This window comes from Corapipo altera, unplaced genomic scaffold (assembly GCF_003945725.1).
Source record: "Corapipo altera isolate COAL_440 unplaced genomic scaffold, ASM394572v1 257, whole genome shotgun sequence".
Classification (NCBI taxonomy): Eukaryota; Metazoa; Chordata; class Aves; order Passeriformes; family Pipridae; genus Corapipo; species Corapipo altera.
In genome coordinates, this window is record NW_020885045.1 from 283230 (window position 1) to 309655 (window position 26426).

The window sequence follows — 26426 nt, forward strand, 5'->3', positions numbered from 1 at the left end:
GGCGGCCCCGGCGGGCGGGCCCGGCCCCGCGCTCGCAGCCGCCCGCCGCAAGGACGGCGGGCCCGCCGGCAAGTTCTGGGAGAGCCCCGACACCGTGTCCCAGCTCGACTCGGTCCGCGTGTGGCTGGGCAAGCACTACAAGAAGGTGCGGCCCGGCGGGGGCGGCGGGGACCGGGCGGGGCGGGCGGGGGGTCCCGGCGGACGGGACGGGACGGGACGGGACGGGACGGGACGGGACGGGACGGGGGGCTCGGGGCCGCGGGGCCGTGCCGGGGGCAGCCCCGGGGCCGTGACTTTCCTGCGCGGGCAGGTCCCGGCCCCGCTCGGTTTCGCTCCGGCCGCGCCCGGGAGGTGTCGGGGAGCTGGAGAAAGGGAAGAGAAAACAAACGGAGAGGCCGTTCTGTGCCGCTCGGAGCCGAGCCCCGCGTGTGGCTCCGGGCTCGCGGTGCGGGAGCGGCCCCGCTCGCTCCGCCGCCCTCGGGCTCCTCTTCCTCCCTCCCGCGCTTCGTGCGCTGTTCCTTCGCTGTTTTTAAGTGCTTGTTGGTGGTTTTTTTTCCCCCGTGTGATGATTTTGTAACTTCATTTCAACACCCGAGCCTTGAAAGCCCCCCCGACGTAACTTCCCGGCGTGTTTACAGCGCGATGTAGCGATCCCGGAGCAGCTTTAAGCTGGATCCGAGGGGATGCTGGGCAGCCTAAAGGTGCCTTAATCTCGGGATTTACCCGGTTTTGGGGCCATCCCGCCGCTCCCCGACGTGTCCGGTGTCAGCGGCCCTTGGCTGAGCTTTCTCGTGGCTGTGGGTTGGGTTCTTTGTGTGCCCCGAGCTGGAATCCGAGCCGGGAATGCGAACTGGGCTGGAAGCAGCGCAGGCTCAGGTGTGTTTTTCCGGTCCTTCCAGCTCCTTCCAGCAGCCACAGACGGTCGGAGCTGCAGCTTGAACCAGCAGCTCGAGCTCTTTGTGCGGAGGAGGAAATGGAACGGGAGATTTCGGGAGTTGGGCTCTGTTTTGGAGCCGCTTTGCGGCTGTTCCCAAACCGCGTTGTTGTGTTTGATTCCCGGGACTGAGCCCCCCCGGGAGCACAGCACACCTTTGAGCAGCTCAAACCTGCTGCTCTGCGGGGGATCTGGGCTGGCTGGGGCCCCAAACCACCCCCGGGGCTGTTCCTGCGTCCTGGCCCCGGGGCAGGGATGGAGCTTCCTTTTTGTGTGCAGGGGAAACTCCTCCGTTAAAATTGGTTATAAAGTTTAGATACTCATTTCTGTCGGTTCTGGAAGGTGGTCAGAGTTGGGCTAAGGAGAAATCTTTACGAGGTAAGTGGATTTCAGGATTTTGCTGTGGAAATCCTTTTTTAAAAATGGAATATAATTTTAGTTGTGGGAAACAAGGCAGCTCATGCTACCAGATTTAGCCTTAAGGCTCCAGAGGGAAGGGTTCATTCCTTTCTGGATGTGCAGTGAAAGGACTCTGGGTCATCTCGTGTCTGTTTTCATCCTCCTGTGGGTGTGTGGCTTTTCCAGGGAGGGACATGGTGACTATAAGTGACTTTTGTCCAGCTCATACTCCTAAAAATGGGTGTTTGGCCATCTCTGTGCTGAAGCCATCAGTGGGAGTTGGTGTGTCCAGCTCTGGGAGCTCCAGGGACACTGGGGACCAGTTGGAGAGAATTCCAAGAGCAGCACCAAGCTTGGTCAAGGATCCAGAAGGACAATGGGCAAGGAGAGAGTTAGAGAGTTGCAGTTGTTCTTGTCTCTGGATTAGAGGAGTCGTTAATGTTGGAGAGATCTTTGTGTCCCTAGAAAATGACAAATATTGGAGAGTTCTTTGTGTCTCTAGAAAGTAATGAGTGTTGGAGGCTTCTTTGTGTCTCTGGAGTATAATTAAAAAAGTGAGAGGTTTTAGCAGTAGTGTGGAAGACCACAGTTAATTAGGAATTCATAGTTCACAAGTAAACTGGGCAAGTACTGTCTATTCTATTTATGCTCATTTATCTCTAATATTGTGTGTTGTTTCAGTAGTTCTGTTCTCATTAAGCCACATGTTAAAATGGGTTGTCCCCAAGCAGAGTTATTTCTTGCACTTCAAACATCTTTCTAGGGTAGTTTGGGAGGTTTTTTAGCACGGGCATGGTGAGGGGTGCAGACACTGCCCCAGGCCTCCAGCCCTGCTCCCGGGGCCTTGCTCACACCCAGGTCAGTGCACTGACCCCTGGGAGCTCTGGCTGCTCAGCGCCTCTGGAATCCCTGCCCCTCTGAGGCAGAAGGCTGCAGAAGGGGATTTTTGGGAGGCAGGGATTTTTGGGAGGCAGGGAGGAGGGTGTTTGGGTTTTTAAGGAGCAAGTGGAACGTTGGGTTAGGGCTGAGTTAGAGGGAATGACGGTGCCATTGGATCCAGGTGCCATCACTTGGAGCTCTGGATGGTTTGGGAGTATCTGGCACTCCCTTGCACTGGCACAGGGGGTTCTTTCCACGTTCATGGGGCTCCTGCAGCTGTGAGGGGTTGGGCTGATGCCCCTGGAGCGTGTCTGGTGGGATCCCTTTCCTCCCTTCTGTGAATAGCCCTCAGGAGGGGGACGAGCTGGTCCCTGGCAGCTGTTGGGAAGTGGCAGCTGTTCCATCTGGGATGTCTGGTTGGAGCCCACCTGCCTGTTCCCCCAGCCAGGGGCTGAATTGAGGGGATCTATAGTTCCCTGTGCCTGGCTCTGCTGTCCTTGGCAAGTGTTTCCTCGGTGCCTGCCTGGTTCGATCTGAGGGAGGGTTTTCTGTCTCTGCAGCTCTTTTCTGTCTCACCTTTGAAAAGGGAACAAGGGTTACAAACCCAAATCAAAGTATTGTCACGTTGGTTTTGCTTTCTCTGGTATTTGGTGCTCTGAGCTGAAATGTTCTTTGTTTTGGGGGAAGGAAGGGATTTGGTGCATCAGGGCCCCAGCACAGAGTGCTGGGTGGTTATTTGAGGTCAGTGACCACAGCAAAGCTGGCTGAGGGATCTGTCCCTCCCTCAGTGACAGAGGCTTTCCAGGGCAGCTGCAGTGGCAGGTCTGGCTGGAGAAGGGATTTCCTCTGCTTAAGGATATGGGGGGATTTTGGGGGTTCTAACTGTCGTGGGAGGGTTGGAAAACCCTTTGCTGTGTCCATGGGGCTTTGGCATCTCTCAGAAATGGAACAGGGCATCGTTCTGTCCTCTGGAATTCACTGCTTAAAAACCTTTATTTGCTGCAGAATCATCTTCTGCTTCTGTGGAGATGACTGGAAAACCTGGAGATCTGCTGGGACTTGGGTCCTCTGTGACCCCCTGAACCCCCTGGGTGTCAATCAGGGATCCTCTGCCTCCTGTTGCTGCCTAAAGATCCGTTTGTGCTGCTCGTTTCTGGGCAGAAATGGTGGAGAGGAGTCTTGTGCTTCCTGTTGAGGGTGGTTTTTTTTTTTCCTTTTTGTGTAGGGAAAACCTCAGGCAAAATAATGGGTTTCCCATAAAAAGGATGTGCAGGATAGTGACAAAGTAGGATGAGGAGTTCTTGGTGTTGTCTTCCTATATAGCTTCCAGCTGTTGGTGCCTCCTGCAAGAGGGAAAAGTGGGATCTGTGAGTAAAGGAATAAATACCTGAAAAAAATTCACATGTGTAAGAACAGGCTTTGCAAGGTGTTTTCTCATGGAATTTTCCTTTTTTTTTTCTGAAGGAAAATATTTGAAAAGAATAGAGTGAGTCCATACAAGGATGTCACCCCTTCTGGGTTTGGTTTATAGAAAGAGGTTTGGAGAATTCTGGAATGGTTTGGGTTGGAAGGGACCGTAAGGATCATCCAGTGCCACCCCGAGGTTGCTCCAAGCCCCCTCCAACCTGGCCTTGGACACTTCCAGGGATCCAGGGGCAGCCACAGCTTCTCTGGGCAACCTGTGCCAGGGCCTCCCCCCCCTCCCAGCCAGGAATTCCTTCCCAATATCCCCCCTAACCCTACCCTCTGGCAGTGGGAAGCCATTCCCTGTGTCCTGTCCCTCCATCCCTTGTCCAAAGTCCTGTTCAGGGCCAGGAGTTGGACTCAGTGATCCCTGTGGATCCCTCCCAACTCAGGATATTCTGTGTTTCTGACATAATTAAAGCATTGATTCCCGGGGGAGGGAACAGGCCAAGGAGAAGGCATTTGGAATTTTCGTGCTCTTTACCAGCTCCCGTTTCTAGGTGGGGTTTTATGCCCAGCATGGGACACCTGGGCAGCCCCACAGGGGTTTGTGTCCTTTCCATTGCAAAGATTTAATGTCTCAGATGTGTCTGTCAGCTCCTTAGAAAGCACTGAAGGAACTTGCATCCCAGGGTGGTCAAATCCTGTAAAATGACAATGGAAAAGTCAATGTCTTTATGGTGTCTTTGGCTTAGGAGCTGGTGCTGTGGAAAACTTCGATTTGACTGGTATTTAAACCACTGCTCCAAAGGTCTGAGGGTTCTGTCTCTTAAAATGGGTTTGTAAAGGGCTTCAGAAAACCTGATTTGAGGGAGGAGCAAAGGCTCAGAGTTACCCAGGTGAAAGTTTGGGGTGGCTCATATTGCTCCATGTTCTGCCTGGAAAAGGGGTGTTTGTACCCTTGGAAGTCTTCTGGCACATGGAGGAGATGAAATCAGGAAATCAGGAATAACAGAAACTCATCTGCTGGGTGGGGTTGTTTTATATTTCATACTGTGATTTCCCCTTTTGTATTTACGCTTTATTTACATTTTACTGGCAGTAGAACCTTGGGAACTGCCCAGATTGTCCCAAAACGTTGCAGGTGGAGTTGTCTGGCCCAGATTTTCTCTTCGTACCATTGGATGCTCTGAGGGTTCATTAGTACCTGGTTCCAGAAGGAGCTTGGGAAGTTATTGCAGAGAGCTCTGTGTGTGGGGGCAGAGTTAGGCTGTTCCTTTATTAGGAACTACAAATGAGCTTGGAGTTAATCTGTGTCTGCCACAGGAGGAGCTGGGGATGATCCACAGGTAGGTGCTGGATTTTAGCCTGAAGCTTGGAAAATGCTTGTGCTTGGTGCTTCTGTGCAAACCCCATCCTTTACCCTCTTCCCAGCCTTACAGGGATCCCAAAATCTTCAAACCCTGCTCTACAACTGCTGAGATAACCTGGGGTGTTACTGAAGCACCTTCAGGCTTTATTTCCCTCTCCCCCAGTAAACCCGTGGTTTTTGTCTTTCAGTACGTTCAGGCAGATGCTCCCACCAATAAAACACTGGCTGGGCTGGTGGTGCAGCTGCTGCAATTCCAGGAAGATGCCTTTGGAAAACATGTCACCAATCCTGCCTTCACAAAGCTTCCTGTGAGTATCGGGGCTCTCACCCTGCTGTTCTCCCTCTGCAGCCTCTGCTGCATCCAGGGCCTTGGGAGAGCCCTGCTCCAGCTGGGATTTAGCTGGTGCACCCCCTGGCAGGGCTGGAACAGCACACTCCTCCTTAAAAGCAGATTTTCAGTGTAATGCAGCTTACTCTCTCTATATTTGAAGTGATTCCTTAATGCTGCGAGAAGGTTTTAATTTCTGCTGAAATTTGATATGATTCCTCAATTCTAAGTCAAATCTGGACTGTTGCACCCTGAACTGAGGGAATAAAATGCACTTTCCAAAGCAAACAAGCTCCCCTCAGGCATTTCTGTTGATTAAACTTCAAACTTGTAACGGTGCCAAGGCTGAAAGACGACTTTCCCATGGTCTGGAGTATCATGTAATGAGTTACCTCAGATAGTTTTCCAGTCCCTGGGGATATTGGTACCTGGAAACAATATCAACATACTGTAAGAGCTGTTTATTTAAAATTCCAGCTGGAGCTGTGCCCAGCACCAGAGGGACCTTTCCTGGGGAGTGTGAGGTGCAGGAGTGGCTGGAGGGAAGGGGGGTGCAGCAGATGGAGGGACAGGGGGATCTCAGGGAAGGGCAGGGATGGGCACGTGGTACCAAGGGCCCAGCTGGCTGGTTTAGGGAGGCTGAGACAGCTGCCATACATGTGTGAGGTGTTGTGGCATCAGCAGGAGGGGCTGTGCTGGTCTCTGAGGCCCTGGGGAGGGGACAGGGGGTGGTGGAGCATTTACAGCCAGTTCAGACACTGCCCTGGAGCTGTGCTGAACACTTACAAATGCTCCTGTGTCCCTGCTCCCCCACCCATGGAATGCTGTCTCTTATTGTTCCGTGGGGGTTTCTCCCCCAGACCTTTTGCCCGTGTCACTCCCTCAGAGAGGGGGTCACTTGGGTGAGTTCTCCTCACTGGAGTTTTCAGACTCCCGGGGTGAATCTTGGGACCATTCTTGGATTCATTTCAGGAGGAATTCCTGGCTGGGAGGGTGGGGAGGCCCTGGCACAGGTTGCCCAGAGAAGCTGTGGCTGCCCCTGGATCCCTGGAAGTGTCCAAGGCCAGGTTGGAGCAGCCTGGGCTGGTGGAAGGTGTCCCTGCCCATGGCAGGGGGTGGCACTGGATGGGCTTTAAGGTCCCTTCCCACCCAACTCATCCTGGGATTCTCTGAGTATCCTGGTGCTTTGGAGAGCACCCAGGAGCACCACAAGGTGTCATTAAGATCTATCTCACCATCCCTCCTGGAATATCTGATAGCTCAGTGATGATAAAAAGCTTTAGGGACAGAGGGGAACTTTGTGATGCTTTATTTTGGTGTGGCAGCATAAGCCATAAAACTGTCCACGTTCAACACGTGGATAAACCATCTGAGTGCTCACCAGCCTTAAATCACTTTGTCTTATCTTGAAAATGGGCAATAAAGATTGCAGTGGCATCATAAAGATGCTGTTCCTGTGCTTGTTCTTGCTGCTGCAAAGGTGTAATCTGGTCAAATTTGCTCAGCTCAAGTTTAGAGCAGTTGGATCTCTGTCCTCTCAGCTCCTTCCCACAGGAGACAACTCATCAGTGCACCTTCCTTTGTGTTTTTTCCCTGGGAAATGCACTGTGTGCCCCCAGATGAGGTTGGCAGGGGCTTTTTTAGACGTTTAGTTTCAGGTGCTGCTCCAGGCTGTGAAGGAGCTGCTGTTACCCCAGCACAGCCCTCTGAAGGTGTGCAGAGTATCTGAGTTGTGCTGAGCAGCTCCCAGCCTGCTCCTGCTGCTCTTTGGGGCTCAGCTGTGGAATCCCTGGTGCCTGGTTGGGAATTAAGTGACTGAGAGGGAAGAAACGAGCTGGATTTGCTATTCTGGGGCAGCTCTGCCCGGTGACCTTTGCAGCTCTTTGTGGTGGAGGGACGTGACTGGAGCTCTGGGAGTCGTTGTGAACGTGAAATGTCTGAACTTCTGCTCCAAGAGTTCATTTCTAATGACTTGGTTTGGTCTCCTTGGTGCAGATGATGCTTCACTGCTTCACTGACAGCTCTGATTTCAGGTTTAATTTGCTATGAAATGGGTGTTCAAAGAGTAGCTTGGATTTTTACAGCTCTACAGGGAGTTTTTTTCAAGCTACTCCTATAAGGAAGGACGTGGAGCTTTCAGATACATCAAGTTCTGCTTGCAAATACAAAGAATTCTGCTTCAACCAAATGCAGAAAACCTTCATGAAACATTCTTAAAGGAGAACCTTTAACTCCAAAAGGGATTAATCTGAAAATTAACTATTCATTTGCTAAGTTAGAGGTCTAAAACAACCAACAAGTGTGTATTTGTTCAAAATAATTGCATATAAGTCACTACCTCTGTGATTTCCCATGGTTTTTTTTTTTTGGGTTCCAGGCAAAGTGCTTCATGGATTTCAAAGCTGGAGGTACATTATGTCACATTCTTGGTGCTGCTTACAAATATAAGAATGAACAGGGCTGGTAAGTTTTTTGTTTGTGATTTATACACCTTTTGCATGAATCCAAGCACACGAACTGCTTATGCAAAGCACCCAACGTTTAATCCTTCCTGGAGACTCGGGGAGGCAGGGACTGGAGATGGGAAGAGGGAATGTTTTCCTGTGTTGCTGATGGTGGCTTTTTTTCAGACACACCCCCACACTTCTAAATTTAAAGATAATTGACCAAGTTTAAGGTCTCGGGCCTGTAGTTGGAGTTAATGACGAGTTTGAGGCTCTTTTTTTGGCGTTTCCTCGCTGTGTGACTGAGAAAATGGACAGATGTGATGCCTCACATCTGTGAGATGTCCATCTTTGTTGCTGTATTGATTAGAGGATTTAGTTATAACTGGGGGTACATGAAGACTCTAGTAAATGCTCAGTGTTCCATCACTTACCCATCCCCAAAAATGGGGAATGCAAGCCCTTAGAAGCTCTGCCCCTGCAGCTCTGGACACTGGTATCAAAACATCCCTGTGACATCCCAGGAGTGTTCTGTGCTGCATGTTTTTAAGTCAGAATCCTCTTTCCAAGAGAACAGTAGCACAGGATCATAAAACCATGGAATGGTTTGGGTTGGGAGGGACCTCAAAGCCCATCCAGTCCCACCTCCCATAGACCAGGTGGCTCCAAGCCCTGTCCAACCTGCCCTTGGAATTACTATATCTGAGAACACTGAGGGGAAGAAATGAGGATGAGAAGTCAATAAATATAAACAAATCAGTAAAAGTAAGCAGAGATTGGTTTTGTGTGTGAATCTGATCTTTCTGATCTGTGACAGCATTTCTGGAATTGAGCCTGTGTTGCTGTTACACACAAGAACCAATTAAAAGGCAAAATAAAGTTGTTTTAGGATGGCTGGTCGATTTTAGGGGTTGTTTATACTCATATCAGCTCTGTCTGAGGTGGGTGTATCAGGAATAAGCTCCTTTCAGGGATTTTCCTTCTCCAGTTTTGCCCCCCCTGGGCCATGACCCCTGTTTGTCTGGGGTGTGCCAGTCTGTCTTGCTGCCCTCTTTGCCTCAAAACAAAGGAGTTAAGTGGTTCCCGCTTCATGAATATTCAAATATCCCATTTTTCACCCTGCAGGTCTAGTTTTCAGTCACAGAGATTTGCCAGCAAAGCTCAGCCACGTGGTTCCCTCCTCTCTCCTCCCTCCCTCGCTGCCCCCTCACAACTAGTGTGGGTAGTGCCTTGTGTCTGTGCATGTGGGACGTAGAGGGAAGTAATCCTGGAACTTAACTCTCAGGATCAGACCTAGAGCTTGGAATGTGTCCCTCACTGACTCAACCAAATAATACGTGGTGTTTTTGCCTGAAGTATGATTTTGATTTGATTTTTGAACGGTCTGCATTGTCGCTCTTGCTTAACCTGTTTGTGAATGATCTGTCTTATAGGAGAAGTACCTTTCCTCGCCATAATAGGTATGTCTGCCAGCTGACATACCTTGTCCCTCACTGCAACCCAAGCTGTTTGCTAGAACCTGGCAGAGGGAATCACTTAAGCTGAGGACAGGAGGAATTGGTGCTATTTGATCCCAATGGGCAGCTAAAAAAGTGCTGTTAATTAATATATCAACAACGCTTCTCTTAAAGTGGGGGTTTGAAAAGCAGGAATTTGGGGGCTTGTGGAGCATTCTGTGAGTGCACAGTGCAGGTTTGGAGCAGCAGATGTAAAAAAATTTTTGATCCAACTTCCATGCCCTGAGTGGTTTTGTCTCACAGGTACCAAGAGTTCATTGGGTATTTGGGTCAGTTTGTGTTTATTTGTTTATTTCCCTTCATTTCCATGAAACCATTCTGTGTGTTTTGGATACGAACTGTGGCTGAATGACAGAGAAGTGGCTGGATCTTGCCCCTAAAATCCTTTATTAAACTGTGTTGTGCAGTGACCTGACAGCCCTGATGTCCAGCCCTTCTCTTGCCAGTCACTGTGAGCTTCTCCACGTGCACAACGCTGCTTAAACCACTCATAAATTCCTCTGAAAAGGGATGATTCTGACAAATCTGCCAGGATATTGTGTTCAGCTTGCCAAGCCCTTGGTGTGAAGGGAAGAGCCCCTGATTTAGGAGAGAATCCATCCCTCCCTGCTGGTGGCTGTTCCTGCAGAACCCCCTGCCTGGGCACCTCCCTCCTGGACAGCCCAGAGAGCCTCCAGGGCAGGAGAACGTGCTGGGCTCAGCTGAAGGGTCTTTGTGTAGTGTAGTGGTGTGTCCTTGCTGTGCTGCCCTCCTGCTAACGGGGTTTGGGGCTGAAAACTCACTGTCCTGTACCTGCACTGTGTTTATCCACCCTGAAAATGGAAACAGGGATGTGTTTGTAAGGAGCTGTCAGTAGATGTGGGATGAATGTGTGTTCTAGGCTGGGGTGGGCACTTGGAGCCTGCCAGTCCCTGCATGGGGAGGGTGTGCACGGCTGTTTCACCATGTTAAATGTGCCCAGGGGATTTTATTTCACCCTAAGGTCCCTTCTGACACCACCTCAGCACCCAGGTGGCGTTTGCAGGCTCCAGCAACAGCTTTTCCCAAACCCTGGGAGGTGCAGCAGGTCATGTTTTACATCTCAGAGTCACCAGCCTGGTGATCCGAAGTGATCCTGGTGCTTTGGGAAAGGCTGGGTTGTGAAGGGTCAGCCCCCGGTCTGTGCTGAGCCCCCTTGGGAGTGCTGAACATGGTGAGGGTGCTGGGGTTGTCCCACCTCTCATGTTCTTGGGAGTCTCCACTCAAATCCTTCCCTTGAGTCCATCCATCCGTGAATTCCAAACGTGTCCAGGTGGGTACAGCAGGATGGATCTGGGGGGTCCTGTGGTGCTTCCCAGTAGGAAGTCTCAGATTTTGTGTTATCCCCCTGTTTCTCATGGACAAACCTCCATCGTTACTGCAGCAGTTTTGACTGTTTGTCTGTGAAATAACAAAGTTTGAAGTCCCAGAGTCCAACAAAAGCAATGAGAAAATGCTCCCGTGGATTATCAGCTCCCTGTGCTCTGGGGGGGGGGGGTTTGTTCTCACATCAGGCAGAGGAGTTGCTGCTTTTCCTGCATTCCCAGGACGGGTGGATGGGTGCAGCTGGAAGTAAGAGAAACATGAGAGCTCATCCATGACTTCTCTCACGTAGTTGTTGGAATCCATCGTGATCCCGTGTGTCCAGTGATCCCCTGTGGCTGTGCTGGAATGCACGGCCCTGCTCCAGGGCTTTGTTGGACAATGTCAACCTGCCTTTCCCCCTCCCAAACATTTCACAAATCAGCTGTTGATTTGGTTCCTCGTGGTTTTCCTGGCTCGTGAGGGGCTGCCCAGTGAAGCAGAGATAGGTGTGGTTGTGCTTTGAGTGTCCTCACGTCGCTCCACGAGCCACTGTTTGTGTGGAACGGGAAAGATTCTTGGCTGCTGGAGGGTGGGGAGTGGAACTTAACATTTTTGAATCCTTTCCCTTCCCAGGAGGAGGTTTGACCTGCAGAATCCCTCGCGGATGGATCGGAACGTGGAGATGTTCATGACCATTGAGAAAACACTAGTGCAGGCAAGGAGCTCCCACCCACACCCCACAGGCTCAGGGCAGGCTCTCCCTGGGTCTTTATCTGCCTCACAACCCAGGGAGGAGTTTCATCCTGGACTTCTGTAGGAATATTGGACTCTTCTCTCCCTCTCCCACCCATTTCAGTCACAATTCCATGTTGTCACTTGAAAAGTTCGGGGTATCTTCATCAGTACTCTGGATATGCAGAGGGTGAGATAACCTGGTGTGAGGTGGGAGAAAACATCCTGAGTGTCCCCATGTCCCACCCTTGGGGCTGAGGAGCTGGTTCTGTACACACCCATTCCATGGCTCACTCCTGAGACTTTTAGTTTGATCTAAATTTGACTGTTCTCAGGTTAGGAAACATTTGAGAGTCTCACTTTATCAAATGAGTTATTATCTATATCCATTAAGCAGCTCTGTGGAGGCTAATTTGAAGTTAAATTTTTTTAACTCCCGCACGTGAACAATATATTACTTTTTTTCAAACTCTAAAGCCAAGCTCAGTGTGTAATAGAGTCAAAACATGACTTTCAGGAGCTTGTCAGGAGTGGAGATAGGAGGAAGGGACAGCAAAAAGCGACAGTACTCTCACTATAAACACCTCTTGCTGTTGTTGGGGTGGTTTCAGTGCATAACAGAGTAAAAATAAAAACTGCAGGTTTGATTAGTGAGTCCCTCAGTGCTGTGGCAGTGACTGTGCATGTCAGTGCTGCAGGGCAGATCCCAACCTGGAAGCTGACACTGGGAGACTCCAGTTCCCTTTGAAGTGAAGTCTCCCACAGGCTGTCAGAGATTCCTTGCCATCCAAGCCATGCTTTTTGTTCAGGATGTTGTGGAACAGGAGGGGGAACAGCCCTGTGGGGTGAAGGTCTGGCAGAGCTCACAGCAGATCCAGACAGAAACCCTGGGAGGGCTCTGCTGGGGAGGTGTGTGAAGGGAATACTGGGAGTTCTGGAGCTGGAATTGGTGAGCTGTGTCCCCACCTGACCCGTGCTCCTTTGGAGCTTCAAGCTTTGGGAATTTTAATAGGAATGTTATGATTTTTGTCACAAATCACCTCCTAATTCCTCATTTGCCTTGCTGTTCTCTTCCCCAGAACAACTGTCTGAGCAGACCAACCATCTACCTCATTCCTGACATTGAGCTGAAGCTGGCAAACAAACTGAAGGACATTGTCAAACGGCACCAGGTGAGTGTGGGGCAGCAGATCCTCAACCAGGGCTTCCAGGGAAAACATCTCTGCCCAACCTGAGCCTGTGAGTTCCATCTGGAGTGTGTCTGATGGCACGAGGCAGCAGCACCAGGTCACTGTACAAAACCCACCTCTGCTCTGAAGGTGAACCTGGACCTGCTGCTGGAGTGAAGGGTGCTTCTGGGTGAGGTGGGTGCAGCCACAGCTGATTTACTGTTCAGTTCTTTTGCAGAGAGAGCAGGAGCTGGGCCAGAGCTCAGCCTGGAGAGGGCAGTGTGTGATACAACTGTTCCACACCTATGGGCACAGCAGGAGGAACCTGGAAATCATTGTGATTTTTTGCTTTATCTCAGCTCTTTGTTGCCCATGCTGAACAGGTGGGCAGTGTATTTCTGAGAGCCAACGTGTTGCCATTGTAATTTAATATACTGAATAATGATCTGAATGAGATTAATGACTTCATCTCTTAAAAATGTAAACAGTCTTTTCACTTGTCTTGAGAGAAATACCTGGAGTGTGACCTCTGGATGGTCTGGTGGCCTTTTGTGTCAGGATCATGCAGAGCTGCAGCCCAGTGGTTTCTCTCCCAGATTAAATGTATTTCCTGTGTTATGGTTATGAACCATCATATCAGCTTCAGTTGGGTGGTTTTTCACAAGTTACTTGTAACTATTTGGCTGATTTGGGATGTTATCTATTGCTTAGAGTTAATGAGTCAGTTTTCCTTTCATAAAGGAATTCTTTCCCAAAGGAGTTCTGTGGTGAGCTCAAGGCTTGCTGTATCCAGGAGTGATTTTAAGGGATTTTTAAAGCAGGCAGCTTTGTGTCTGAAGGGGTGTGAAGAGCTGAAGACAGAAATTGTCCCTGGTTCTGCTTTTTGGGCTTTTTTTCCTTTGCTCTGCCTCTGAATTCTCATCTTGTTGCCAGCTTTGCTTCTCACTATCTTAATTATTTTCATTTATTTAACCCGTTGCTGTCATGTCTCCTGTACTCCACCCCCAGTACCTGTGGCTCCCTCCTCCTGCCATCCCAAGTCCTTGTTGCAGCCTGTGCAGAGGAATTCCATGTCCCTTGTCCCAGCACAGTGCCCTGGGATCTCTGGGATTACAGGGAGAGGTTTGTCCTCTGTGCTGCTGAAGATGCTGTTCCTGTCCCTGGTTCTGTGGGATGTGGGTAGGAAGCAGCAGCTGAGGAGTTTGGGGTGATGTGTTCAGGGCTTCTCATGTGGTTTCTTTTTTCCCCCAGGGAACAGTAACTGAAGAGAAATCCAAGGCCACCCACCATGTTTATCCCAGTCCTACCTCAATGGATGATGGTAAAGGCCCTTCCCAGTTTGGCAGTGGGAATGTCTTGTGACTGAATTCCAGGAGCAGTGGGGTGTTCACACAGACTCAGGGTGTGCCCACCACCAGCTCATGGATAATGCTGTGCCAGGGGAGGGTCAGGTTGGATACTGGGACAATTCCTCCTGGACAGGGCTGTCCAGGCACAGGGCAGGGATGGAGTCCCATCCCTGGAGGGATTTCAGAGCCCTGTGGGGGTGGCACTTGGGGACATGGGCAGGGGATGGTTGGACTCCATGGTCTCAGGGGGCTTTTCCAACCTCAACAATTCCACACCTGTGTGTTCCTGTCTGTCCAGGAATTCTTTTGGGAATGCTGATGCACATCACTGTGTGTGGTTGGCAGAGTGGCTGCAGTAAGGAGGCAAACTGGTGGATGGTTGTTGGCTGTAATACAGTTCACTCTGCCTCTGTTGGAAGTACTTAAAGTCCAAAAAAAAAATAATTTAACAGCTGCATCCTTCAGCAAACAGCAAAAAATTGCTCTCATTTTTTCAATCTTGACTCCCTTTAGTTGCCTGTTGGATTGTTGTTGTTGAGTCCGAGTTTCACAGCCATAAACCCCCTTTTTCCATCCTCCCTGGCCTGTGCTGGCCACTAGATGGAAGTGTCCCTGCTGTTTGCAGGGAGCAGGGACTGTGTGTCCTCTGGAGCTGCTCTGTGCTGGCAGCTCCCTGCCCAGCCATGGCTTTGTGTTTGTCTTTAACCACTTCAGGTTCATGGACTCAGAAATATCCAGAGCATGGAAAAGTGAAATAATGTGCTGTTAATCCAGATCTGACATGGATCTCTTTCCTTGGCAGATGAATGGTTGAGACCTGTGATGAAAAAAGACAAGCAGGTGCTGGTACACTGGGGCTTCTTCCCAGACAGGTAAGGGAAGGTGGGGGAAGAAAGCAGATTCCAAGTCTTAATTCAGTTTGTTGGAGGCAAAGTCCTGATCTCAACGTCCAAAGCTTGAAAATAACCATTGATTTACAACTGAACTGTGCACATCCAGTGGTGACACTGGCAGGTGGGGGTGGAAAGGAGAGGGGTTTTCTGCAAAGCCACGAGTAACTGGTTGCAAATCGATCCAGATTTCAAAGGGTGGAATGAGCCTTTCCCCTCAGCTTCGAGGGACAGCTTCTGGTTGAGCTCTGGCAAAGAGGTTTCACTCCATGGGTTGCCTTCAGCCAGGTGCAAGTGGCTGTTAAAGCTTCCACTGGAGAGAGCTGGTGTTGTTGGGAGGTGTTAAAATGCAGTGGATGTGCTGTTGGGACCTTCAGTGTATTTGCAGTAACTGCTTGTGGAAGCTCAGTGAAAAGATTGATAACCCAGCATCGACCTCAATTTAAATAACCTTTTCAGGCTACCAAAATCTGCTGTGCACACACAGAATTCTCAGGAGCCATATTTCCCATGAGTGTTTTCAGTGGAAGAGAACAAACAACAGTCACACTGAAGTTTCTTTCTTCATACAGATGAAGAACCTTTAGATGTTTTTATATCAGTGGTCGATTTTGTGCAGATTCTCTGTGTGTGTTTATAAATGCAGATATGAACACGAGGAGTTCTACACATATACACATCTTGCCATGCACATGACTTGCCCCAGTTCCTCATTAGGTGCCTGGTGTTGATTGCAAAGTGTTTTGGCTTTTGCTCAGTGTAGTAATAGTAAATAGACTTTGGAGGGAACAGCATGTGGAAAAATGAGGGAATAGCATGTGGAAAAGTGAATGTCAATAATAAATGGTTTCCAGAAGGAGAGGGTGCAGACTCCTTCCTCCCAGGAATCCAGCAGCTCTTGCTTTAAAAACTCCTAAGAGCAGAACAAAGTGAGTTAATTCCAGGGTTTGATCAGGGCCTCAGAACTGCCTTAGCACACCTGGATCTCTCCAGATTTACAGTTTTAACCTGGTCCACAGGCATGGTTTTGAAATTCTGGTGTGCACAAGATGCCTTGGCTCCCTCCCTCTGCCCTGTGTCCTGTTCCTGTGGCAGCAGGGATTGTTCCCTGTGGAAAACACTCTGCTATCCCAGATCTGGGATCTGACATGTCCCACTGCTGGCACCCACTCCCTGTTGCTGGTCCCTGGGGAGGAGCAGCCCAGGCACCAAGGGTTGTTCTCTCTCACCTCTCTCCTCAGCTACGACACCTGGGTTCATGCCAATGAAATAGATGCTGAGATTGAGGACCCTCCAATTCCTGAGAAGCCATGGAAGGTGGGTGTCCCTCAACAGCTCCCAGAATTCCTGGTTTTATTCTGTTATTGGCCTTACACAGTGTTCTGGGTGTGCTGCTCATCCCCACAGAGTTAAGAGCAGCTCAGGCCTGAAAATAACTCAGGGTCTGTTCAAAGACCACTTACTCCAAGTAGTAATTGATAACTAACTGGAAAACACTCTTTTTGAGTATAAATCTACCATGAATAGTAAAATGTAATTGTGTAAGATATTAATAAATCAATAATAAATTGTATCAATTACTCTGAAGCTCAAGAAGTTTTTTAGTTCTTAAGCTAAACTTTATTTGAAGATGGATATTTTAAATCAAGATATGGCCAATTCTCCTTACTTTTATTGATGCTTGTGGCACATCTGCTCAGGTGATCTGTGTATTTAGGAGATTTTGATGGTAATTTTCAGCATCCAGAGCTGCTGTCCCAGCTCTGAGAACTGCCCTCACATTTCAGGAGGCTTAAGAATGGTTGAGGAGCAGAGATTGTGTTCTAGGCTTGGTCCTGTTGTCCTGCCTCATGAAATTCTCATGAGTGTGTGTAAAACCATTAGGAGATAATTTGGGTGTTCAGACCCCCATGAAGCTCCAAGAATGTCCTTAATCCTGCAGGGAAAGGTGTGCCATGAAGTGCTTTGTTTACAGAGCATCTGCCTGTCCCTGTCTTCTGTTGCTCAGGTCCATGCCAAGTGGATTTTGGACACAGACGTGTTCAACGAGTGGATGAATGAGGAGGATTATGAGGTGGATGAGAACAGGAAATCCGTGAGCTTCCGCCAGAGAATCTCCATGAAAAATGAAGAGGTGGGTGCTTCTCTGTGGAGGAGCTGTGCATCCAACTGTGCATCCACTGGTGTTCTTTATCCCTGCATGGATAGAGCTGGGGGGTTCTCTGGAAAAGAGAAGGCTCCAGGGAGACCTGAGAGCCCCTTCCAGTGCCTAAAGGGGCTCCAGGAGAGCTGGAGAGGGGCCTGGAATCTCTCCTGGTGTGTGTTGGGATGTCACTGCTTTTAGCTCCTGCTGTGGGATGGATGAAGGAGGAGTTTAACCTGCAGCATAGCAGTAACTGATATTTGGGGTGAACTCGCTGCTCCCCTTCTCCACAGCCCGTGCGGAGTCCGGAGAGGAGGGACAGGAAAGCAGCTGCCAGCACAAGGAAGAGAAAACATTCCCCTTCTCCACCCCCCACCCCTGTGGAGTCCAGGAAAAAGACAGGGAAGAAAGGGTGAGTGTGTGAGCCCTGGACCTGGAGAGGAGTTTCCCAGAAATGCTCCTGGGGAGTTCTCTGGCACCTTCCAGCTCTCTCACCCGAAGGCACACTCGTTGTTTCCACAGTGGAATTGGGTGGTTTCCCTGTGCATTGGGTGTGATTCCTTCACTCCTCTGCAGGAATGTGTTGGCTGCAGGGGGGGAGGACTTGGGGCAGGTTGTCCTTTGCCTGTGTCAGGGACAGGGTCTCATGGCAGCTCAAGAGTGGAAATTAAAGGAAAAGTTACTCAGCTGCTTCCAAACTAACCCACACTGGCTGTGTTGGGGCAGTCTGGGGTGCGTGCACAGTTCTTGAGTTCAGCCCCAGAAATTCCTGCATTTAATTAAGGAGGTTTTTATTGATATAGTCAAGTACTTTGAAGTCCAGTTCTCAAATGTAAACCTTAACAGAGAGACATTTGTAGCTTAAAGATTAGGGGGGTTATCAATGGTTTAGTTTGATCTCTTAAAAGGAAGAAAATCCCATATTCTACCCGAATAAAAGCTTATTTATGGGGCTTTATGTGTGGGTATGGAGGGGAGCAATTCTGAGCTAAAAATGCAGGTCTTGTTCATAGACCTGCTGGGCTCTAATAAGACAAAGCTGGAAATTTATCATCCAAGAAAAAACGAGTTGATAACCTGAATTACTTCTTGTTCCAGTGTAAATCCTGAGTTAGATCCTGCAGGGAGAGGTGTGGGTGGTTCTGCCTTGGTTCCCACGGGGATTTCAGAAGGGTTTTGGCCCATCCTTTAATCCTGCTGTGTGAGCAATGTCCAGGTGAGAACATCTGGCAGAGAACCTGTGTCTGCTCTGTTCCAGGCAAGCAGCTCTGTATGGGAAAAGGAGGGGGCAGAAAGAAGAGGATGAGCAGGAAGATCTTACCAAGGACATGGAGGATCCCACACCAGTCCCCAACATAGAAGAAGTGGTACTTCCCAAAAATGGTAAAATATGCAAACACTGGATTCTTTGAATGTTAAAAAATGGCTTAAACTGTATAAAAAACACACCTATATTTTGTCAAATCTTTGAAATACTTTGTGGTCATGGGGCCAGGTGATCTGATCCCATCCAAATTTGTCTAGTCAGGGATGTGACAGCTGGGAAGGGCAGCAGACTCACCTTCCTTTGGCCTTCTAAAGTACGAAAATACATTTACAAAATACGCTTTTTAAAATGCATTTACAAAAATCTACTTAAACATTTCATTTCACTTTTTTTGGATTTGTTGGTGTTTGGGGCGGGGGGGCGGAGTTTTCTGGAGCAAAAATAATTCTCTGCCAGGTCCCCAAGAGAAGGATGTTAAATAAGTGGAAACTCTGCAAGGTGTCAAGTGCTTTGAGCTGTTAATCCTTCCCAGGGAAGGGTTGATCTGGACAATAGCTGATCTGGGCAAGGCCTGTTAAATGGAGATAAGCTGGAAAAATAATTCCTTCTGCAGTCCTTGACACCGGGGTGTTTTGGGAGTGGCTCCATTTGGGTTTTCCTGGTGTGAACTGGGTGTTGAACAGGTGGCAAAGTGCAGGGTTAGTCCCTGGATAGAAGGGGTTTTGTGTCCAGCTGGGAATTCAGGGCAGTCAGAGCTGTGCTCCAGCTCACACATGAACGGTTTGAACTGCAGAGTGGCTGTGGGTGGGACAGGGGGATCTGCTGGGTGGGATCCTTTCTCCCTCCTGCTGTGCTCTATCCTTTCTCCTCCTGCTGTGCTCTCACCAGGTCGTTTTGCCTCTGCAGTGAACCCCAAGAAGGACAGTGAGAACACGCCGGTGAAGGGAGGCACCGTGGCAGACCTGGGTAAAGCCCCTCAGCACCCCGAGAGTCACAGCCCTGCTGGGAGCCCAGCACAGCCCAGTCTCAAGTCTCTAATTCTACTGTTTTGTTGAATTAATTCAGTTTTCATGTGTATTCTGGTTGAAATGTGTCAACTCTTTTTTTCACTTGCAAGGCTCCTCCTTCACAGACTGTTCTTACTCTTATTTTTTAATATGACATATAAGCTCTTTTCTAGCTCTTTTCCTTGTCTTTACTGGGAATCAAGGTGAATCACAGGTTCCCTGAGCTTTGCTAAGCCTTGACATAAGAGATCCACACTGATGTCCTGTTACACAGGGCTCATCTGGGTCACTGGGAAGGGTGGTAATTAAATAGGGATTCTGGAGTGAGGGAAAATCATCATTGTCCTTCCTCTGTATTCTTACTGTTCCCTGGGCTGGGACAGGTGAGTGAGGGTGTTATTGCTTTAGTGATGTGTGATCCACTTTCCTTCCCTCCTCACTTCCCATCCAAAATAAATGTTCTTTCCAATTAAGCTTTTGCATTGCTGGGGAGGCTCCTCAGCACTCAGATGATTTTTTTAATGCTGAGTGTTTTTACCTTTCAGATGAACAGGACGAGGAGACAGTGGCCACTGGAGGAAAGGTAACAGCAGCTCTTTGTTGCTGAACTTCACAGGAACTGAGATCAGAGAATCCCAGCCTGGTTTGGGTGGGAAAGGACCTCAAAGCCCATCCAGTGCCACCCCTGCCAGGGGCAGGGACACCTTCCACTGGCCCAGGTTGCTCCAACCTGGCCTTGGACACTTCCAGGGATCCAGGGGCAGCCACAGCTTCTCTGGGCAACCTGTACCAGGGCCTCCCCACCCTCCCAGCCAGGAATTCCTTCACAATATCCCATCTAACCCTGCCCTCTGGCAGTGGGAAGCCATTCCCCCTTGACCTGTCAAGGTCTTAATCTCACCTTCAGTAACTGAAGCTGTGATGATTATCAAGTGATCTGTAAGATTAAATTAGTTACTAATGGGAATGTTTCTGTTATTATAAAAATTCTTGAAATTATGTGGGGTTACTCTGTATTTTTAAATCTGGTTGTGGGATTACTTTGTCATTTCAAATCTAGTGTATTAAAAAGGACAATGAGGAGACAGATGCCAAGTATTTTTGGAGAAGCATTTTTCAGACCAGAGACTTTTCAAAGCTTTTGCTTTTTCTTTAGGTTTTAGGACTAAATCTAACCCCAGGTTGGGCTCCCTGATCATCTTAATAGAGTTGCAGGAGTAGTTTCTGTACTGAATTGCATTTGTGGCACTCTTGTACCAGCTTGCTGTTGTCAGGTCACTGGCTATGTTTAGAGTGCTACCTTGTTGTCTTTGGGGGAATTTAATCCCAGATAAAGGTCTGTTATTGATACCAGGGACTCTTTGGGGTCTTGCTTCAGGGACTGGGTTATTTTTAATGTTGAGTTACCCACGTGCTCTTCAAACAACCCTGAGGGGTTTTGTACATGCAATGTCATGACCTGATCCTCTTTTTATACTTCTGTGCCCTTCTCTTCATCATTTTGGGTCAGGAATTGAACGTTTGCTGGGACTCAAGTTGTAGAACCTCAGGTGTTCACAGGAGGCCTCTGTTGTGAAGCAACAGTGACCAAAGACTTGTCCTCCTCTTGGGGGTGTCACAGAGTCTGTACAGCACTGGAAAGCTCTTGTTTGGGACCAGCTCTGCTGTCCCAGAGCTGTTGGGGTGTCTCTGGTGAGCCCTGACCGTTGTGTTCCCCCCCTGCTGCAGGAAGATGAAGATCCCAACAAGGGTGACCAGAGTCGCTCCATTGATCCCGGGGAGGACAATGTCACAGAACAGACCAACCACATCATCATCCCCAGCTATGCATCCTGGTTTGACTACAACTGGTAAGGGGGGAGCTGGGGGGAAACTTCGGGGTTTGGGTTGTTGGGTTTTTTTCATAAATTAAGCCAAGAGTTGAAGGAAACGACTGTTGGTTAGGTCTGGTTCCTGTGTCTGGGGGCAGCTTTTCCGTCTGAAAACCTTCCTGGGCTGACTTCTGGCTGTTTTCAGGGATTGGGAATGAGGAAGAGGATTTGAAACAGCAGAGACCCTCAGTCTGCCTCCTCAGCAGTTCTTGCTTTACACTGATTTCCCCCCCCAGTGTGGAAGATAATTCCTTTCTCTTCCCTGCTTCTCTAGTCCTTGTGTGATCTGTGTTTGTATCTCCTTCTGAAAGCCAGTGCCTTTTGATTTGGCTTCAGAACTTGCCTTTGAGGATAAATCATTGGCTGTACAGGGAGGGTACTTCTTTCAGCTTGGAATCCTCCTTGGAATCAGGGATTTGTGGGGGGTGGTGCCCACACAACCCTGGTGTTCTCTGCACTCAAACCTTGCTGGTGTGGGAGGAGCAGTGAGTGATGGGGAAAGGAAGTCCCTCTGGAAGTTGAACTCCTAAGGAGCACTTTTTAAAACAAAAAGTGCTTTGGAAGCACAGCAAGGAACAGTCAGTTGTCTGGAAGGCTCTCCTTGAGCACCCACATTGTCTTGGCTCTGGGAGTTTAGGCTGGAATCTGAAAAGATGAGCTGTGACTCTGGAGTGTTGGGATTCATGTGCAACTTCCAAAAGTGAGTGACTTGTCACAGCAGTGAATTCAGGTGGGCTGGGAACTGTTGGTGGAGGGATTGGATCGATTCCCAGCTCGGGCAAACTCCGTTCCCTTGGGTCAGTGGCCTGAACAGAACCAGCCAAAATCAAATTTCCAGAGTACTGGGGTTTCTAAAAAGTAATGATCACAAATAACCCCTGCTATGCCTGTTCTCTGGGGGTGAGCAGGGCACTGCAGGGCTGTTGTGTTTGCCATCTAACGGGCTGTTCTGGTTGCAGCATCCACGTGATCGAACGTCGGGCGCTTCCCGAATTCTTCAACGGGAAAAACAAGTCCAAGACTCCAGAGATGTGAGTAAAGCCTGTGAATGTGGATGGTAGGAGTGTGGCAAGATAAAGGAGCTTCCCATTCCATGAATCCTGTGGATACTCCAGCTGGAGGGCGGGTGTTAAGCTGGTGTTTTCTGCAGAGCATGGAAGGAAGAGCCACTGATTAATGTCTGGACAGGATTGGAGCAGAGGTAAAAGCTTAAATATCAAAGAAATAATTAATAGTGGTTATCCAGGAAAAATAAAACTGATTTCTCCCAAGTAATATTGAACAAATTCTTGAACCTTGTGGTACAAAACGTGATCACCTTCCAAAGCCATCTAAAAATGTCATGGTACGGTAGAAACTGAATAATCCTCCTGGATTCTCCCTCTCTCCTCCTGCCACGCCGTGGTTCTGAGGCTCAGGAGTTGTGTGTGTAGGCACTGAGTGTGTTTTTGATGCTATGTCAGGCTGTGGAGTGGATTTTCCACGGTTTTCTGTGGTGATTTCACAGTCCCCTGAGCAGCTGGTGGGTAATTGTGAAGTGCAGGTGAGGGTCAGGAAATGAATCTTCACAGGCCTTGGATGTGACTGCTCTCAAATGTCAGAGTCTGGTTTCAATCACAGAGTTCTGCATTGCAAGAAGGAAGGTATTTTTTTTTGTCTCCATCTGTTCCAAAGCCTCTGGTGACACCTCAGTTCTGGCCATGCCTGTTCAATCCAGGTGGATTTAGATCCAGTTTGTACCTGCCTCATCTCCTTGTGGGATCTGGTTACTGCAGAACTTGAGTGGTCTTAATTCAGAATTATCCACACAGGGCTGTTTAAACAGCTTCAACATCTCCCTGGAGCTGTTTAAAATAATAATTAAAATAAAGCTGATTATTGTGAGGTATTGCAGGTTTTGTCACACATCAGATGATTAAATTCTGCTCTGCCTTAGCTGGTGAAAAGATCAGCTGCTGATTTTGCCTCAAATGCTTGAGAATCCTCTGCAAAGGTTGTTCTGTGCATTAGGAAAGTTCACTCCCCTTCTCTGAAAATGTTCTGTTCTAAACAGTAAATTTCATTATTCAGAGCTCTTGAAAGGGGATTTGTAAAGGAAGATGGGCAGTGTCAGACTTGTGAACACTGTGCTTGTTTCTGTTTAAATGATCCTGGAACCTGAGATTTCACACCAAAACATTATGAATTTTTACCCCAGTGTGTGCTGGTCCCCTTGGCCAGTGGAACTGGGCAGGTTGTGTTCACTTAATCTTGGTATCAAATCCTGGCCAGCTGCAGAGCAGCTCTGGGGGATTTTAAAAGGTTTTCTTTCAATCAACTACTGAGTGAAATGTTTGAGGTGTCTCATTGTCTGAGTGTCAACTGGGCCCTGAATTTTTCATACACAGCATTTCCTACAATCCTGAAATGGTTTGGGTTTGAAGGGACCTTAAAGCTCATCCAGTGCCACCCCCTGCCATGGGCAGGGACACCTCCCACCAGCCCAGGTTGCTCCAAGCCCCCTCCAACCTGGCCTTGGACACTTCCAGGGATCCAGGGGCAGCCACAACTTCTCTGGGCAACCTGTGCCAGGGCCTCCCCACCCTCCCAGCCAGGAATTCCTTCCCAATATCCCATCTAAATCTCCACTTTTCCAGTGGGAAGCCATTCCCTGTGTCTTGTCCCTCCATCCCTTGGCCCCAGTCCCTCTCCAGCTCTCCTGGAGCCCCTTCAGGCCCTGCAAGGGGCTCTCAGCTCTCCCTGGAGCCTTCTCTTCTCCAGGGGAACCCCCCCAGCTCTCCCAACCTGGACAGGAGAATTCCTGCAGGGACTGTTCCTGTGCTGGAATCTCCCTGTCTCAGGTGTCACTGTTGGGTTGTGAGGCTTCTGGTCTGACACTGAGATAGAAAGTTCCATTTTGAAAAAAGGGAAACTTTTAACTCTGAAGAAGATGAAGCACTGGGATAGGGCCCTGGGAAGTTGGGATTGTTCCTCCTTGGAGTGTTTCCAGGACAAAACCCTGGGAAACCCGGTCAGAGTCCGTGGTCTGAGTGGGAGGTTGGATTACAGACCTCCTGAGGTCCCTGGAGCCCTGGAATTTTCAGTCTGTAGTCTTTCCTCACAACTTCTCTAGGTGTCTGAGTTCCAGAGGTAACTGCAGCTGCATCATGGAATTCCAGAGTGGTTTGGGTTGGGAGGGGCCTTCAAGATCATCTCATTCCAACCCCCTGCCATTCCAAGATGTGTTTGTTCCAAAATGTATTTGACAGTGACGCTGCTCCCCCAGTTTTACTGTTCAGCAGATGGTTGTTTGGGGGTTTCCAGACTCTGTATCTAAGGCAGCTGAAGGAATGCTGATCTCTCTCTTTCCCACTGATGGGGTTGTCACGTGTGGTCCCAGGATTCCTTTCCCACTTGGCATCAAAACATCAGGTCTCCTGATTCTCATCCCTGAGCTGCTGCTGGTTATTGCCTGTGAGTGGAGCGGGTCAGGGGCTCCTCCCAGTCCTCCTGTTGTCCTGGAGATCTATTTTGGTCCCGTGTAGGGGTTGTAGGAGCAGCACGTGGGCTTGGCTTTGTGTTTCCTGTTTAAATCAAGGAGTGCCATTCCTGTGAATGGAGATGATTTGCCTCCAGCTGAGTGTTCAGGCCAAACCACCGTGTTCGAGGAGCTCACCCAGGTTCATTGTTGTGACAGCAGTGCCTGGGGGTGGCTCCTGTCTGAGCAGGCTTTGTAACTAAATCCCACTTGACTTCCCTTCTCACTGTTGACCGGTTTTAGCTGATGGGTCCTGTTGTGGTTGAAAACCATCTCCCTTCAGGATAAAACCTTGGGATGCTTCTGTCTTGGGCTTCTCTGTGCACCTCTTGATGTGACCTTTGCTAATAAATATTAATTTCTGCAGCCAAGACCTGTTCCTGGGCAGGTGGGAACCCAGTTCTGCCCTGGAGCATTCAGAGATGTGCCTCAATATTCTGTGGGGAAGAGCTCCCCTTCGTCTCCAGCTCCCGAACATCCCCAGGAGCCCAACACCTACCCCAGGGTTGCTCCTGGCCAGCTTCCTATGGAATTTGGTCAGGAGGGAGATGTGGGATTTTGGCAGGGATCTGTACTTGCAGCATCTGTCTCCTTATGCCTTGCCTGGATGATTTATTTATATTTTTGGTTACCAGCTGCTTTGCACACACTGCATGTGAGACATTCCCTCTGGAATTTTCCAAAGGGAGGGATCTGCTAACAATACACTGTTTTAAACACAGCTTTTCACAGGATGCTCACTTCACAGAATCCCAGGATGGTTTGGGTGGGGAGGGACTTAAAGACCCCCTAATTCCTCCCCTCCTGCTGTGGGCAGGGACACCTTCCAGCAGACCAGGTTGCTCCAAGCCCCGTCCAACCTCGATGATTCCAACTTGAATTTGGCAGATTGGGGTTTTTTTCCCCTCTAAAGAACAGGGCTATCAGTAATTTTCTGCAAGGTTATTTTCTGGATAATTTTTATTAGGAAACATCAGGATATTGCAGAAACTTCCTGAGGAGCCTCTGAAGCCGCAGTGCAGGGAACGGGCTGAACCCCAAAACCTTGGGCTGTCATGTGCTGAAATATGGGAATCTCACAGGGATTGTTTCTGCTCCAGCTGTTCCCAGCTGTGCTGGCTCTGGGCTCTTATCCTCTGCTTTTCAAAGATCTGCTCTTCCCCATGTTGCTGTTCTCCAGCCTTTCCTCCCTCATCTCTTCATCCATTAAAAACTCTCTGTGTAAACACAGCAGTGTTCCAGCTGCTGTGCTGCTGCTTCTCTGTGCAGCCTTTTTCCTTCCAGCCTCACACAGGGATGGACAAGGATTATTTACCCTGTTTCCATGGGAAGACCAGACCCCACTAGTTTTTTCTGCAGCTACTGCTCTTGTGTGAATATTTGGTTGATGCCCAACCTAACACAGATATTTGTGTGACTGCAATTGGAGCGTGTTTCCATCCAACCACAGGGGAAATCCAGAGTGAAACAGTCTGGAAGAGATGGGTCATACTCAGTATATAAAAATAAACCCACTTTACCTGTTGCTTTGGATGCTGATTCCTAAATTTCACCAATAAAAACAGCCTGTTGGCATTTCCTTTTCAGTGACACGGGTGTTCGGAGGAGGTGAATCCTAAAGTAGAGAGTCTGGATGTTGTGAGCCCTCAGTGGCCATGAGCTGTGTGACCCTTGTGTGGCAGAGACCTGGCCATGAATGTGTGCCCCTGGGCATGAATCCATGACTGTGTGACCCTTCTGTGGCAGAGACCTGGCCATGAATGTGTGACCTTTGTGTGGCAGAGACCTCACCATGAATGTGTGACCCTGGTGTGGCAGAGACCTGGCCATGAATCCATGAATGTGTGACCCTGGTGTGGCAGAAACCTGCCCATGACGTGT

General features: G+C 49.1%; 1 protein-coding gene across 1 annotated transcript in view; it reads left to right on the forward strand.

Annotated features, from left to right (window-relative positions):
* Window positions 1-19: 19 nt before the first annotated feature.
* SMARCC1 (SWI/SNF related, matrix associated, actin dependent regulator of chromatin subfamily c member 1) overlaps window positions 20-26426 on the forward strand; it is a 62647-nt gene continuing 36240 nt past the window's right edge. Inside the window, exons 1-15 of the mRNA XM_027668576.1 lie at window positions 20-145; window positions 5177-5296; window positions 7694-7779; window positions 11234-11315; window positions 12412-12504; window positions 13753-13822; window positions 14653-14722; window positions 15982-16057; window positions 16749-16874; window positions 17177-17295; window positions 18142-18266; window positions 19057-19116; window positions 19703-19740; window positions 20886-21007; window positions 21988-22059. Coding sequence (XP_027524377.1) covers window positions 7706-7779; window positions 11234-11315; window positions 12412-12504; window positions 13753-13822; window positions 14653-14722; window positions 15982-16057; window positions 16749-16874; window positions 17177-17295; window positions 18142-18266; window positions 19057-19116; window positions 19703-19740; window positions 20886-21007; window positions 21988-22059 — 1127 coding nt within the window. The 5' untranslated portion in view covers window positions 20-145; window positions 5177-5296; window positions 7694-7705. The remainder of the gene's footprint in view (window positions 146-5176; window positions 5297-7693; window positions 7780-11233; window positions 11316-12411; window positions 12505-13752; window positions 13823-14652; window positions 14723-15981; window positions 16058-16748; window positions 16875-17176; window positions 17296-18141; window positions 18267-19056; window positions 19117-19702; window positions 19741-20885; window positions 21008-21987; window positions 22060-26426) is intronic.